Raw genomic sequence first — 15,963 nt, 5'->3', positions numbered from 1 at the left:
CCAGAGTCAGTAACTCCCCTGGGTATGAATTCTCTCTCTATCTTATCTGTCTTCTATATTATGTTCTCCTCTCCTCCTCTCTTCTCTCCTCTATTCACTCTATTATATCATCTACACCACATGCCAGCTTCAACACAATCCATTTACAAGTTAAAGACACACCTTGGAATAAATAGCAAAGGAAAACTACTACTAGATGTATTTTTTATTTCCCATCACCATGAATCATATTTAATAACTGAACAGTAGCAGACCTAACTTCATCTGTTCCTGACTCTGGGTAGTGGATTAAAAAGACCATCAATCTCCAATGATATTAAAGTACAATTCTGAACATTACTGATATACTGAGTGACAAGTCAAGATAGCTGATGTTTTAATTGTTTGGTTAATAGCACCACCTGCTGGACAGGTTTAATGTTGCTTGACTGAGCAGTACGGGAGAATAAAAGATGCCAAATTTAGGGACGGTTTCCCGGACATCTCCATTGAACATGCTTTTTAGTCTAGGACTAGGCTTCATCTGTGTCCGGGAAACCGGCCCATATAGTTCAATTAGCAAGTAAGTAACACTACCTGTTCCATGATACTGAGGAAAATGACACTGAGACAGAGAACCAATTGAGAAAACATTTAAATGGTTCTGAATGCCAACCAACACATTAACAGCATACATCATGATTAATGTAAATGTATAAGATTAAAACGTTGCACTTAAAAAAATATGAATGCATTGAATTGTAATTCATAACATCTTCTGAAGATCAAATCAATCAAATCATTGTACATAAAAACAGAGCAGAATGAATAATCACATCTGGGGACCATCACCACCAGCATGACTAGTATCTATGTGGACCCTACTACAGTTTAACCAGCTCAGCTATAGACTACACCAGCATGACTAGTATCTATGTGGACCCTACTACAGTTTAACCAGCTCAGCTATAGACTACACCAGCATGACTAGTATCTATGTGGACCCTACTACAGTTTAACCAGCTCAGCTATAGACTACACCAGCATGACTAGTATCTATGTGGACCCTACTACAGTTTAACCAGCTCAGCTATAGACTACACCAGCATGACTAGTATCTATGTGGACCCTACTACAGTTTAACCAGCTCAGCTATAGACTACACCAGCATGACTAGTATCTATGTGGACCCTACTACAGTTTAACCAGCTCAGCTATAGACTACACCAGCATGACTAGTATCTATGTGGACTCTACTACAGTTTAACCAGCTCAGCAGTCCCAGAGAGCCAAAACCCAGGATAGAGGGGCTGAGTGAATGTGGTCTGGACTCTGTGGAGGAGGGTCATTGTATCAGAGACACTGTAGAAGGACAGAGTACCTGCCTTGTGATCCAGTTCCACTCCTACTCTGGAGGACTGAGGGCCTGATACTTTAGTCTTAACATGATTGTGTCTGAACCAATAACTACCTCTGTAACACTGTAAACTCCAGGACTTGTTATTGTCTCCAAATGCACCATCTGTCTCTGTTCTGCTGATGTCTTTATATGAGACTGCTGTAACACACTCCCCACTCCACTCCACCTCCCAGTAACAGCGTCCAGACAGACCCTCTCTACACAAAACCTGGTAGGTGTTTGTGAATCTGTCTGGATGAACAGGATATGGTTGGACTTGGCCTGTATAGGTCACCTTTCTGTTCCCTTCAGACAGAGAGAGGCGTTTGTGTGCTGTGTTTGGGTCCAGTGTGAGCTGACAGTAATCTGGGAGAAGAGCAGAGACCAATGAGGGGAGTTAGAACAATAAGTTAAGTCAGATACTGTATCTACCCTGTCTTTGATTAGAGCACAGCAGAGATCAAATCAGAGAAATATGAGGAGTCAGATAGATACCCAGTCTTTGATTAGATCTACTATTGCTATATATTTCTAGAGGGATTGTTAGGAGTGTCAGTAAAAAGAGACTGTTAGTTATTTCAGAATAAAGAGACTCACATTGTAAGAACTGTTCTCTGGTCTTGGGCTCTGGAGGCAGTACAACCTCCACTATATTCACTACAGACACACAAACACATTCACAGAGAGAGGGAATGTTATCATCATACCATATTCCACATGTATATGACTAGTAGGGAACTTTCAATGGTCTAAAGTTGATGTTCTTATTATTTTCAACACACCTGTAGTGGAGATCTTGGTCCATTCTCCTTTAAGGACGTCTTCTAGTGTCTCTTTCAGTTCAGACACAGTCTTACTCACATCTCCAAAGTACTGAAGAGGACGGACAACGATGCTGGGTAAGTCTGAAGATACACTGGTACTGGAGAGAGACTGATAACTCTGGAGAGAGAGAGAGAGAGAGAGGGAGAGCGAGAGAGAGAGAGAGAGAGAGAGAGAGAGAGAGAGAGAGAGCAGAACCAAATGATTGAGAGTTTTAGTTTCATATCACATGTATCAAGGCAGTTGAGTTACCTGGAGGAAATGGATGTGATCCTCTGTGTGTGAGAGCTGCTCCAGCTCAGTGCTTCTCTTCCTCAGCTCAGCTATCTCCTGCTCCAGTTGCTCCAGGAGTCCTTCAGCTTGACTCACTTGAGCCTTCTCTTGGACTCTGATCAGCTCCTTCACCTCAGAGCGCCTTCTCTCAATGGAGCGGATCAGCTCGGTAAAGATCTTATCACTGTCCTCCACTGCTGCCTGTGCAGAGCGCTGTTAAGAGAGAGGGAGAGAGATAGAGAGAGAGAGACTGACTTGTCTTACTTTAATGAGCCATCCTCAATACACTAACACCCCCACTCCTAAAAACACAGTGCGTGCCACCACAACCTCCACACAATCACATTATCCAGTACCCAACACCACAGTACAATACACCATCCAGCACCACATTCCAACCGTCCATCCAACCCCTCCTCTCCAGCCGTACAGACAGCCCCCCTGAGCCCCCATACCTCCTGAAACATCTCCACACTGTTGATCATTTTGTACAACTCAAACTCAACCCTAAGGCGTCAACAGTAATGGCATTACCCTGGCAACACAGAAAAAACATGATGAACAGTCTGTCATTGCAGAAAACGGACACCCCTCCCCAACTCCCAGGTCAACCCGAGCCAACCAGCTATTGGTGTCCAGGGCTCCATGTAATACCCTCCACTGGAGGACCCCTGACCTTTCCAGCACTGGGAGCTTATAGAGCACCCTCCACCTATACCCTGCCATGCTCTCAGCCCCCACAACCCCCTGCCACTGATATCCCTTCACTCCCGCTAAGCTCCTGATGTGTCTAACCTTGACACTGAGGGTGTACAGCACCTTACCCCCCATCTCCTCAAACTCCCCCAGGCTCAGAGTGTTAAAAGTCAGTAAGTCCTCCGGACTCTCCTGCCAGTCCCCAGTCTCTGCTGTCACTTGCAGTGGTGGAAACGGTGGTGGCCCCTCCTCAGGCTGCTCCAGCCCCCTCCTCACTGGGTCAGGCAGAGCCTCCTGGACCTCCCCCATGACTCTCTCCAGCAGCAATTCAGTCACCTCTGGTCGACAAAAATGTATTTTTCTAGTAAATTCATTGTCAAATTCATCAACCAGCACAGAGCCACTCTGCCTTCTCGAACAAGTAGCCAACTCAACAAGCCCCGCAAAAAGCTTGTGCCGTCAGCGGCAGCGAGCACTCTGCCTTCTAGCACAAGCGAGGGGCATGTTGAGGTAAATGTTCTAACCACGATGGTTGCATGATTTATTGGTGGGCTGGAATATATGAGATATTATAATGATGTCATAATGCATGTTTACTAGGGATGAGGTTAGCACATCTGACTAGTGATTATTTGGCCGGTGTTCAATACCTGCTAGAGTTAATATTTTGTTGCTCTCCCAAAAGCAACACAGGCCTAATACAAGATATATAGCTAACTGTAAAGTAATGAGTGACCTTTTATGAACATCATAGGAAATAGTCTTTGGTTGCATGCTATTTTATGCTTGTAGCCTATAACTGATGCTTTGTGGTCTTATGCAGCAATCTATTGGAAACATTTAGCAATTAAAAGTTATTAATTCACGTAAAGACATTGGTGAGGCAGCTGAGAAATAAAGTGTATTTTTCTTATTAATTCTGTGGATCAGTCTCAAACCTGCCCCACCTATGACATGCCAATTGCTGGACTTTCACATAGAGGTTACTAGGTCACACCCAGTTCAAACCACATTTAAAAAATAAAACAAATGTGTTGTTTATCAAGTGTTCTGCCTTGCAATAATACATATAATAAAATGACTAATGAAGGTTACATAGGTTTTATTTAAAAAATAACAATAAATGCTATTTAGTACTATAATGGTATTTACTAACATAAAATTATTACTAAAATAGTTTCTAAACGTGTTCTAGGCTACCCTACCCTAGAATTAGGGTTAGGGGTTAGAGTTAAGGCTAAAATAGGTTATAAGTAGGGTTAGAGTTTCTGTATAGTACTTTGTGACATCTGCTGATGTAAAAAGGACTGTATAAACATTTGATTGATTGATTGTTAGGTTTAGGTTATTTAAAGCAAAAAAAATGAATAGGTTTATAGCCCTCTTGCTGATCCCTGTGGCCTTCTGTGGGTACTACATACCTCATTCACAACACTTGCTAGGCTCATTATCTGTGGTAGCAACTGTGTCAGATCTATAAATCAATGAGCTACACCTATCCATTTAGTTTACAACTCAGTGAACCTGCGCAGCATTCGCTCAATTCAATGCCTACGAACTTACAGATTTCGACACATATCAAATTACCCAGCAGTAATATAGAAACAATAAATTGAAAAAAAAATGTAAAAGGTTATTTCTTAATTGAAAATATGTATTCTGGCTGTTTAAATCGGCCACATCTTGAAAAAGAGGACGGACATGCGTTTTGTTTAGGTTATACACCTTTTTCTGAAAGAAAATATGATTAACTGTGACCAGAAAATGTTAATAGTTTGATTGCTATGCGGCAACCATATGTAGCACTGTGGGTCACCACAACGTGTACCCAGGTGAACAGTGAGTTTGCTCACCAAGTAGTCATAACCTTGTTAATAATAAGTTACCTGAGGTAAAGCTACAATGTTAATATGGGCTGGTCTCATTACCAACAATAGTGAAGCTGGCATTGTGACGCAGAACAATGGGCTGGGAATAGAACTTTCATTAGGCGAGTTGGTGCCACAGAGCTCAAAACAACTAATAGGAGCTGGCATGGTGAAACATGCCCTATTATTTCTAAACTACGGCAAGCATCTGGGACATATGGTAATATTATGAAACTGGGCTCCATGGCGTATGCAATGAAGTAGTTTTATCAGAAAAAGGTGTTAAAAATGTATTGTGTCCAGCCTAGTCCTAGCCCCCGCTGCCGGCTGGTCGCGCTTGTCTGCACTAGACTTAATGCCCTACATCCCCACACTAGAAACAACCAAAACTATCTGTGCTAGCAAACCCTGCGTTCCACCCCTCCCCTGCGTAACCTCGAAGTTTGTTAAACAAACACTTGTCTACGAAAAGAGAAAACCACTTGCAAATTTACCTAATCTAGCCAACTTCTTGCGGTCTGTTCGTAAGTAATAAACCGAGTCAGATTAGCAACTACAACTCTTGTCGAAAGAGGCGAAATCTGCACCAACACACCCCTCTCAAAAATCCCACTCACAACAAGACAAACCTTTTTCATTAACACAACCACCGCCTTGTTCATTCTGGATGCAGAGTGCAGATGTTCCGCTCTAACCTGTTCGCCGTCCATGAGCAAAACTTCCTCCACACCTTTCTCCGGAACGCACCCGAAGCGACAGCGTTTCTTCTCCACTCGGTTGAGGCCATCATGCCGCCCTAACAAACTAACCCTACTCCCCCCTCAACATTAAACGATAAACAGTGGAAACCAATAAACAAATCCTCCACCATGAGAAAATAAATTCAGAAAATACGCAAGAACCAAAAGAAAAAATAACAGTAGCCCTCCTCACGAACCACAAAACTCTAGCAGTGGGATGCTCAACCTCACAGCCTTTCAACCCAATAAGATAATGACAATTTTTACGCTGTATATCCAAAGGCATCTCTCCTGCCTCCACCAGTAAGGCACATACATATGTTGATTTAAATGCACCAACACATATCCTTAAAGCTTTATACTGGATTATGTCCTTGACGCTGTTCCATAAACTATACACCCATAATCAATTGTCGTCCTGATCAGAGCTCTATAAATATCCATCAACGATTGTCTGTCAGCACCCCATTCATAACCAGAGACCCACACAACCAACTACCGTGAAAGTGATGGAATGAGAGAGACAGATACATCCTTACAACACTGTACATAGCCATAATATAACGGTTCTTCTTCTTTGGAGTTTAACAGCGGTTGGTATCCAATATTTTGCGTTACCGCCTCCAACTGGACTATAATATCAATCCATTATACTTTGTGATACAAAATGGGAAAAGGGGAACTTATAATGATACAGAAAAAACACCCTTCCAACTAACCCTACACTCATTAAATACCCACTACCCCATTCCACTACTTTGACCCTATCTGCTCCTGCACCATGCCAACGGCCTGGGAGGACGGGACACCACCACTCAACACACCCTGTATATCTTCTGAAGTCAAATCTCATATTCACAAATACCTCTCTGCAGCTGCCACCACAACATCTATTTTCTGTGATTTACGTTCCATTTCTGCGGTACAGTTGATAACCATTGCTATGAACTCTAAGAAGCTATCTTTACTAAAGCATATATCACTCGTTGGCCTATCCCTCTGTGCTGGCACAGATCTACTGCTCACAGGGATCCTCTCAGGATCTCTCACCCTTGACCCATCCTCCTCTACTTTCTTCACTGTCTCAGCATACAACACCTTCTGCACTACTCTGACTCTAGCCACCTCAACCTGCCTCTCTCGCACCGGACACTTCCAATCCCCAGCAACATGGGCATCCCAACAGTTGACACACACAACTTTATCCACCGAAACTACACAATCGTCTATCCCATGCCCTCCTGCACACTTCCCACATCTTCGAATCTCCCTCCTACAAACTGCTGCAACATGACCATAAACGTTGCACCTGAAACAGCACAGTGGATTCGGCACAAAATTCTAACAGGATAACTGATATATCCTACCATGACTTTGTTGGGTAAAGACTCAAAACTCAAAAGGACTGACAGTGACTCCTCTGTTTCACCACGCTCACCACCAGGTCTGTGTTGCACCAAACGGCGGGAATCACAAACACCAGGAATCTTCAACTTGAATTGCTCCACCTCTACACTTAACGCTACCCCAGAAATCACTCCTTTCAATGGTGCCCTGTTCCTAAGAGCAAAGCAAGAAACAGATCTTGACCCAAGTTGCGTGACACGGAGCGCCCACTCCCTCTGGTCAGAAGAAACACAAACAAATATCACAAGTCCACTACAGGTTACCTTCACTGATTCAACTGCACCCAACTCTTTTCCCACCCAACATGAAACCACAAATGGATCTACCAAAAGGTATGGATCCACTTTCTCCAACAATGTAACTCCTACTGCACCAGATTCTTCTTTATCATGTCCATTGATGCCAGGCTCTGGTTCTGAGCTCTTCACCACACCTTCTACCTCACTTAACTCTCCCTCATTCATTTCCATTTCACCTCCAGAACTCGGTCTGGTGCAAGGCTCACTCTGTTTTCACTTGAATTATAACATTTGATTTTTATTTTCATTTATTTTTATGTCTCTATTCCTTTGAAACTTTTGTGAGTGTAACGTTTACTGTTAATTTCTGATTTGTTTATTATTGATTTCACTTGCTTTGGTAATGTAACATATGTTTCCAATGCCAATAAAGCCCATTTAATTGAATCGAGAGAGAGAGCTCCCTGTTAATGTATAGCAGACATGAGTCGCTCATGGTTACTCATGGTTATGTGAAGAGGTAGAGCCGCTTGCGACTTTAAATCAGTCAGAACAATAGGGAATGTCCTTTTGGTCAAGATTATGGTTTCTCCCGCAGTAGACCCGGGTTCATAACCAGTCAGTTACATTAAGCAGTCTATTCTCTGAAAGGGGTCCAGACAGCCTGTTCCCAACAGTGGGGTTGGATAGGGGCCCCTCTCCCTCTCTCTCTGACTGGAGGAGAGAAGTGAAATGACGCCTCTCCTCTGGACAACAATACTCACCTTGAGAGACTCCACAGCCTGTTGGAGCTCCTTCAGCTTCTTCTCTCTCTCCTGGAATCTCTGCTGGACCTTCTGCTGACTCATCCCCAGCTGCCTCTGTGGAGAATCACTCTTCAATGAGCTACCAAGCTTTATTTGTCCAGTAGAACAATATTATAGTAATGTGACATAGAGGAAGGTCTAAAATGGTGATACATTTGGATCAAACTCAATATACTCCAGGTTTGTGTTCATATTTGTTCTGCAGAGGATTGATTTCATTTGAATGATCTCATATTCAAACAGCCTTAGTTCCTACTGTATCTGGAATTCTTTGTTTATCAGACAGTAACCAACAAGTTGTTCTGGTCTTACCTGTTTCTCAGTCCTCTCTGCTGCAGCTGACACTGTATCATGGCCTTTATGTTTATCCATTGTACACTGATAACAGATACACTGCTTATCGGTACGACAGTAAACCTCCAGTAGTTTGTCATGATGAGAGCAGATCTTCTCCTGTAGTTGTGTGGTGGCTTTGACCAGCTTGTGCTTCTTGAAAGCAGGATATTCATAGTGAGATTGGAGGTGAGTCTCACAGTAAGAGGCCAGACACACCAGACAGGACATGAGGGCTTTCTGCTTTCTGGTTCCAGTGCAGAAATCACACGCCACATCTCCAGGTCCAGCATAGCACAGAGCAGGAGGGGGAGCAGCCTGGAGTCCTGTCTTCTTCAGTTTCTCCACCATCTCAGCCAACATGTTATTTTTCCTCAGATTAGGCCTTGGAGTGAAGGTCTCTCTGCACTGAGGACAGCTATAGACACCTTTCAGAACATCCTGATCCCAGCAGCCCTCAATACAGTTCCTACAGTAATTGTGTCCACAGGCAGTAGTGACCGGCTCCTTCAGTAGATCCAGACAGACAGAACAACAGAACTGGTCCTGGTCCAGCAGAACTCCCTGCTGAGCCATTTGGATGGTTGTTCACTCTCACACAGACAGACGACACAGAGACTCAGATCAGTTTCGTTTCCACAGAAGTGAGTTTTTGGGAGGGCGAGGACTTTCTGGATCTGCCAGATAGGTGAGGTTAGAGGGAGGGAGGGAGGGAGGGAGGGAGGGAGGGACAGAGAGAGAACTGCATTCAACGTGGAGAGGGAGACAAATATTTTAGTTTCTAGGTTAGGGCCCTTCATTTGGAATAAATCTAACAAATATGAGTTGTTAGAATATATAAAGGGTAACAGTTCCTATGAATACATATTATAATTATTTTAATAAGCTTCATAATGCCTTATAATACACTTATGTGTTATAACACTGATTATAAGTGTCTATAATAATTCATAAGTGGTTGTAATGGGGGGTTGATATTGATACAATATACTGTAGTTTAAATGAATACTGTATGTATTGACTGATCATTGAGAATGAGGTAATACTTTACATTACAGTGTGGTTATTACTGTTAGGCCTAGGGTCAGGGTTAGAGTTACTACATTCAGCAGTAACCCTAACCCTAGCCATATCTAGGACTAAAAAGAGAAGACGTTTTACAATCAGAGTTCTTTGTATCTCTTCTTAGTCAGACAGAAACCCCCCACATCTTATAGGTGGACGGGGTTATGAACATATCCAATGAATTGTTTTCTGCAACCAGATGAAATGAAACTGCCTTTCAGCAGGAAAAGCTTCTCTAATAATCCTAACCATTGCTGGGTGTCTTCAGAGACTGAGGTATAGAGACACACTGTCAAGTCAAATCATCTGGCTGTGCTTTCAAGTCAAAACATTTATTATTTTCTATTCATAAAATTCTATTGTATTATATTCTTTGATAACATATTCTATCCATAGGCTCCACTCTGTATAGTGTTAATGATGACTGTTTGTTCTGTACATTGATTGAATGGTTAGGACTATCTCACTGTATTCACTGTTTAAATCCCAAGAGACCAGGCAGGGGCGGTGTGTTCATTAGGGCGATATGGGAGAAGCACTGCCAAACGGGAAAAGGAAGGGATTTTTTTTTCTAATCAATTATATCACGGCAACAGTAGTTATCAGTGTTCTAATCTAGACGTCTGATCTGCCACTAAATGTCCAATCAGGCTAAAGTCGTGCTTCAAATGGCCCCGCCCCTTTTGGGGCGATTTCAGTCAGGTTGAAATCGCCCCAGAAGTCTCTCATAGACTCTCATGTAAAATCTTTTTTTTCAAATATCAGAGCTTTCAATACAATCTCTATGGGTTCCGGGAGGGCTTGCACTTACGCTGCTTTCGTCATACGTAACATAACCATGAACGTAACTAAGAAAAGAGCGGGTAGCAGCGTCAATCAATTCACGTACTACTGTCAAGATGGCTAGCGTTCAGTGCAACTCGATTGTCTCTTTGAAAGAAGTTCCTTTTTGTCGGCGAACAAATCAAGATAAATTGGCAACGAAACAATTAGGACCTCCCAGACCAAATTTAATAATTCAACGGTTTCTACTAAAGATCCTACACAATTGTAGCTGTAGCTAATGCACTTCTGCTCCCTGCTACTCTTTCACCTGAGGCGGCAGGCAGACAGCACCGCTTGGACAGCGACTGGTGTAACGGACATGCACCATCTTTCAGAAAAGATTAAGAAACATGAGCTGTCAAAGACCCACATGGATAGCTGTTTGAGATTGTCTGCTTTGGGGAGAGTGAACATTGCCACTCAACTGGATGAGGGATACAGGCTAGCTGTCCGCCGCCACAACGATGAGGTTAGCAAGAACCGCCACATCCTCAGCCGGCTAATCCAGTGTGTGAAGTTTTGCGGAGTGTTTGAGTTAGCTTTGCGAGGCAAAGATGAAACTGAGGGCTCCACCAACCCTGGTATTTTTCTTGGACTTGTCAACTTTGTGGCACAATTAGATGAGGTGTTTTATGGAAATGCATATTGTTTATGCAGTGTTGAGGAATGTGAAAGAACACCCTTGATTATTTTTACTGTGATAACTTATTTTGCTTTTGTAAGCCAACACTTTTGAGATCAGTCAATAAATGCTTCTGGTATTGACTTATATGCTGCCCCTGTATTCATGTTGTTGCTGGACATATCTTTATTTAAATGTGTGTAGGTCACCTAAATCATCAGAAAAATTGCCCCCCCTGAGAATTTTTTCAGGAGCCGCCACTGAGACCAGGAGACCTAGGAGGCCTTCAACACTGTATCCCTTCATCCAGTCATAGTAAACAACCTCTGTCTGTCTGTCTGTATGTCTGTCTGTCTGTAAACACAGCCAACTTTTCTGCTGTGGTTGTTGTTGCTATCAGTGCTGCGCAGTTATTTTCAGGTCTCTCCAGAGATGGTCGATCGGGTTCAACTCCAGGATCTGGCTGGACCACTCAAGGACATTCAGAGACTTGTCCCGAAGCCACTCCTGTGTCTTGGCTGTGTGCTTAGGGTTGTTGTCTTGTTGGAAGTTGAACCTTCGCCCCAGTCTGAGATCCTGAGCGCTCTGAAGCAGGTTTTCATCAAGGATCTCTCTGTACTTTGCTCTGTTCATTTTTCCCTCGATCCTGGCTATTCTCCCAGTCCGTGCCTCTGAAAAACATCCCCACAGCCTGATTGTCACGCCCTGGCTCCGGGGACTCTTAAATGTTGAGCCAGGGTGTGGATGTTCTATGTTTACTTTTCTATGTTTGGTTCTAGTTCTTGTATATCTATGTTGGCCGGGGTGGTTCCCAATCAGAGACGGCTGTAGCTCGTTGTCTCTGATTGGGAACCATACTTAGGCAGCCTTTTGGCACTTTAGTTTGTGGGATCTTGTTCCGTTAAGGTTTGTAACCTCAGGACTTCACGTATCGTTCATTTGTTGTTTTTGTTCGGGTGTGTGTACTTAATAAAATAATGTACGCTTATCACGCTGCGCCTTGGTCCGCTTCTTACAACGGTCGTGACACTGATGCTGCCACCACCATGCTTCACCATAGGGATGGTGCCATATTTTCTACAGACGTGACGCTTGGCATTCAGGCCAAATAGTTCAATCTTGGTTTCATCAGACCAGAGAATCTTCTTTCTCATGGTCTGAGAGTACTTTAGGATCCTTTTGGCAAACTCCAAGCGGGCTGTCATGTGTCTTTTACTGAGGAGTGGTTTCCGTCTGGCCACTCTACCATAAAGGCCTAATTGGTGGAGTGCTGCAGAGGTGGTTGTCCTTCTGGAATTTTCTCCCATCTCCACAGAGGAACTCTGGTGCTCTGTCAGAGTTACCATCGGGTTCTTGGTCACTTCCCTGACCAAGGCCCTTCTCCCCCGATGCTCAGTTTGGCCAGGCGGCCAGCTCTAGGAAGAGTATTGGTGGTTACAAACTTCTTCCATTTAAGAATGATGGAGGCCATTGTGATCTTGGGGACCTTCAATGTTGCAGAAATGTTTTGGGACCCTTCCCCAGATCTGTGCCTCAACACAATCCTGTCTCAGAGCTCTACGGACAATTCCTTCACCCTCATGGCTTGGTTTTTGCTCTGACATGCACTGTCAACTGTGGGACCTTATATAGACAGCTTTGTGCCTTTACAAATCATGTCCAATCAATTGAATTTACCACAGGTGGACTCCAATCAAGTTGTAGAAACATCTCAAGGATGATCAATGGAAACAGGATGCACCTGAGCTCAATTTTGAGTCTCATAGCAAAGGGTCTGAATACTTATGTAAATAAGGTATTTCTGTCTTGTATTTTCAATAAGTGTGTAAAAATAAAAACCTTTTTTCGCTTTGTCATTATGTGGTATTGTGGGTAGAGTGATGAGGAAAATGTTTTATTTAATCAATTTTAGAATAAGGCTGTAACGTAATAAAATGTTGAAAAAGTCAAAGGGTCTGAATACTTTCCGAATGCACTGTATGGCAGCTAGAAATCAAAACTGGATGGTCTTCAGAGATAGATGGGAGGGGCTGAGGGTAGCTGAAGGCGGGGACTAAAAACAAACAAAAGATAACTAATGTAAAATGTAGTGTCTGTGAAATGTATGTAGTATGTACATTTATAAGCTGGAAGTGGAAGCCTAAGTATTGTTGTCCATTAGTTTAGGAGGGGTGGTAGGGTTAGGGGGAAATAATAAAGAAGGAAAATATATTTAAAATAATATTTACAAAACATATATATGGGGGATTGGAAATGATGCAGACAATTCCACAGATAGAAGCCCCAATATATCTGCAATATTAAAGCTGGTCCTGTAGCTGTACGGTGGCTTTGACCAGCTGGTGCTTCTTCAAAGCAGGAGATTCATAGTGAGGTTGGAGGTGAGTCTCACAGTAAGAGGCCAGTTACACCAGACAGGACATGAGGGCTTTCTGCTTTCTGGTCCCAGTGCAGAAATCACACGCCACATCTCCAGGTCCAGCATAGCACAGAGCAGGAGGGGGAGCAGCCTGGAGTCCTGTCTTCTTCAGTTTCTCCACCACTTAGGCGAGCACAGCACTCCTGTTCAGAATAGGCCTTGGGGTGAAGGTATGTCTGCACTGCACTCAATCTGGTTTATTTAGTACCCAAGCGCAGGTTAAGTAGTGGAAAGAACATGTTGGGTTATTTTGACCCAGACAGTTTGGTTGCGTGAATAACCCAATATGTTGGGTTGTTAGTATTAACAGATCACGGGTTAATTTAACCATCAGTTGGGTATTTATTACTCTCATGCTTGGTTGACCTAGTAACTGGGTCTGTTTTAATGTCATGCTTGGTTGACCTAGCAACTGGGTCTGTTTTAATGTCATGCTCGGTTGACCTAGCAACTGGGTCTGTTCTAATGTCATGCTTGGTTGACATAGCAACTGGGTCTGTTTTAATGTCATACTTGGTTGACCTAGCAACTGGGTCTGTTTAAATGTCATGCTTGGTTGACCTAGCAACTGGGTCTGTTTTAATGTCATGCTTGGTTGACCTAGCAACTGGGTCTGTTTTAATGTCATGCTTGGTTGACCTAGCAACTGGGTTTGTTTTAATGTCATGCTTGGTTTACCTAACAACTGGGTCTGTTTTAATGTCATGCTTGGTTGACCTAGCAACTGGGTCTGTTTTAATGTCATGCTTGGTTGACCTAGCAACTGGGTCTGTTTTAATGTCATGCTTGGTTGCCCTAGCAACTGGGTCTGTTTTAATGTCATCCTTACTGTAGGTTATTTTAAGGAGGCGTGGCTTATTATGGGCGTGGCTTTCAGCTAGATCTTATTGGCCACCCATGAGAGTAAATGTCATTCCAGTTTATCATATCAAATTTACATACTGTAAACTCAATGTTTCCTTATTTTTACATATTATAATTACATTTACATTTTAGTCATTTAGCAGACGCTCTTATCCAGAGCGACTTACAGTTAGCGCATACATTATTTTATCGAACCCACAACCCTGGCGTTGCAAACGCCATGCTCTACCAACTGAGCTACATCCCCTGCCGGCCATTCCCTCCCCTACCATGGACGACGCTGGGCCAATTGTGCGCCGCCCCATGGGTCTCCCGGTCGCGGCCGGCTACGACAGAGCCTGGATTCGAACCAGGATCTCTAGGGGCACAGCTAGCACTGCGATGCAGTGCCTTAGACCACTGCGCCACTCGGGAGGTATATAATAAGGTATACTACTGTATTATAGCCCAACAATGAGACATACGTGGACTTTCAGGAAACTCTATAAGCATAATTGAAGCTACAATAATGTCAATGTTCAACCTTAACATGTGCTAACTACGCAACAGACCAGATGAACAGGAATTATATTTACTCTCATGGGTGGCTAAAAATAACTATCTGAAAGACACACCCCTACTAAACAATGCCTACAGTCTTCTGATCTGACCTGCTGCGTCATATCTCAATAACCAAGCAACAATAACCCAACACCCAGCATCCATAACCCAGCAGTTTTTAAAGAAAACAACCCAACTAAGTGACCCAATGCCTGCAACCCAACATATGGGTCAACCAAACAACCCAGCATTTTTTAGAGTGTGGGGACAGGTGTAGACACCTTTCAGATCATCCTGATCCCAGCTTTCTTTAATACAGCCCATACAGTAGCTGTGTCCACAGGCAGTAGTCACCGGATCCTTCAGTGGATCCAGACAGATGGAGCAGCAGAACAGTTCTAGATTGTCAGCCATTTTAGTGCTTTCACCTGAAGGTTGAGCAACAGGGTGTCAAATATGACTTTCTGTTTCATTGAACTCTACACCAGAGGACAGGGAGTGGCTTCCTCTTGACTGTGTACTCTGTATCTACAGGTTTTTGGGGGATGGAAGTCAAGCTAAGAAGATGACGTTGCATACAGCTGTGTCCACAAGGAATCGTAACTGGATCCTTTAGTAGATCCAGACAGATCAGACAGCAGAATGGATCTTTTAAAAGGGCCTCTGCTATGTCCATTCAACAAAATGCACGGCAGAATTTCAGCGATAACTTTAATTTCTTTGAAAGTCTGAGTGGTGGGGGAGGCCTTTTAGATCTGTTTGGAGCCGTTAGTCCTGGATGGATGCACTGAGGTATATAGGGATGGAAGCCATAGTGACGTGTAACCAAATATAAGGTTGTGGTAAAACATTACAACGTTTTAATGGTTCCATACATGTACAGTGACCTATTCAGAAGCCACAGTGGTGAATGATGAATATGTAAAATCAAAAGTTTTATTTCATTTTCAGTCATGTAAAATGATCATAAATTGTAAAGAAACATGTGGATGCAGTGGGGTGCAAATACCTCTGTAGAATTAATTAAGCGAGAAATGGCAGTGGAAATGCTTAATGCACAAATATT

The 15,963-nt window shown here is 43.2% G+C and overlaps 2 protein-coding genes across 2 annotated transcripts in view; both read right to left on the bottom strand.

Annotated features, from left to right (window-relative positions):
- The window catches only part of LOC123483237 (E3 ubiquitin-protein ligase TRIM47-like), a 69,352-nt gene that overhangs the window by 30,172 nt on the left and 23,217 nt on the right, over window positions 1-15,963 (bottom strand). The window contains exons 3-4 of the mRNA XM_045212762.1: window positions 2,453-2,686; window positions 2,198-2,320 (exon numbers count right to left, since the gene is read on the bottom strand). Of these exons, the coding sequence (XP_045068697.1) occupies window positions 2,198-2,320; window positions 2,453-2,686 (357 nt within the window). The remainder of the gene's footprint in view (window positions 1-2,197; window positions 2,321-2,452; window positions 2,687-15,963) is intronic.
- On the bottom strand, window positions 8,047-9,138 carry LOC123483231 (E3 ubiquitin/ISG15 ligase TRIM25-like). The gene is made up of 2 exons (XM_045212757.1): window positions 8,542-9,138; window positions 8,047-8,283 (listed from the first exon to the last, which is right to left on the bottom strand). Exons 1-2 carry the CDS (start codon window positions 9,136-9,138, stop codon window positions 8,047-8,049), a joined length of 834 nt encoding a protein of 277 aa, XP_045068692.1.

Source organism: Coregonus clupeaformis, unplaced genomic scaffold (assembly GCF_020615455.1).
Source record: "Coregonus clupeaformis isolate EN_2021a unplaced genomic scaffold, ASM2061545v1 scaf0048, whole genome shotgun sequence".
Taxonomy (NCBI): domain Eukaryota; kingdom Metazoa; phylum Chordata; class Actinopteri; order Salmoniformes; family Salmonidae; genus Coregonus; species Coregonus clupeaformis.
Note: the sequence above shows the minus strand (reverse complement) of the source record. Positions and strands in the feature narration are given on the sequence as shown.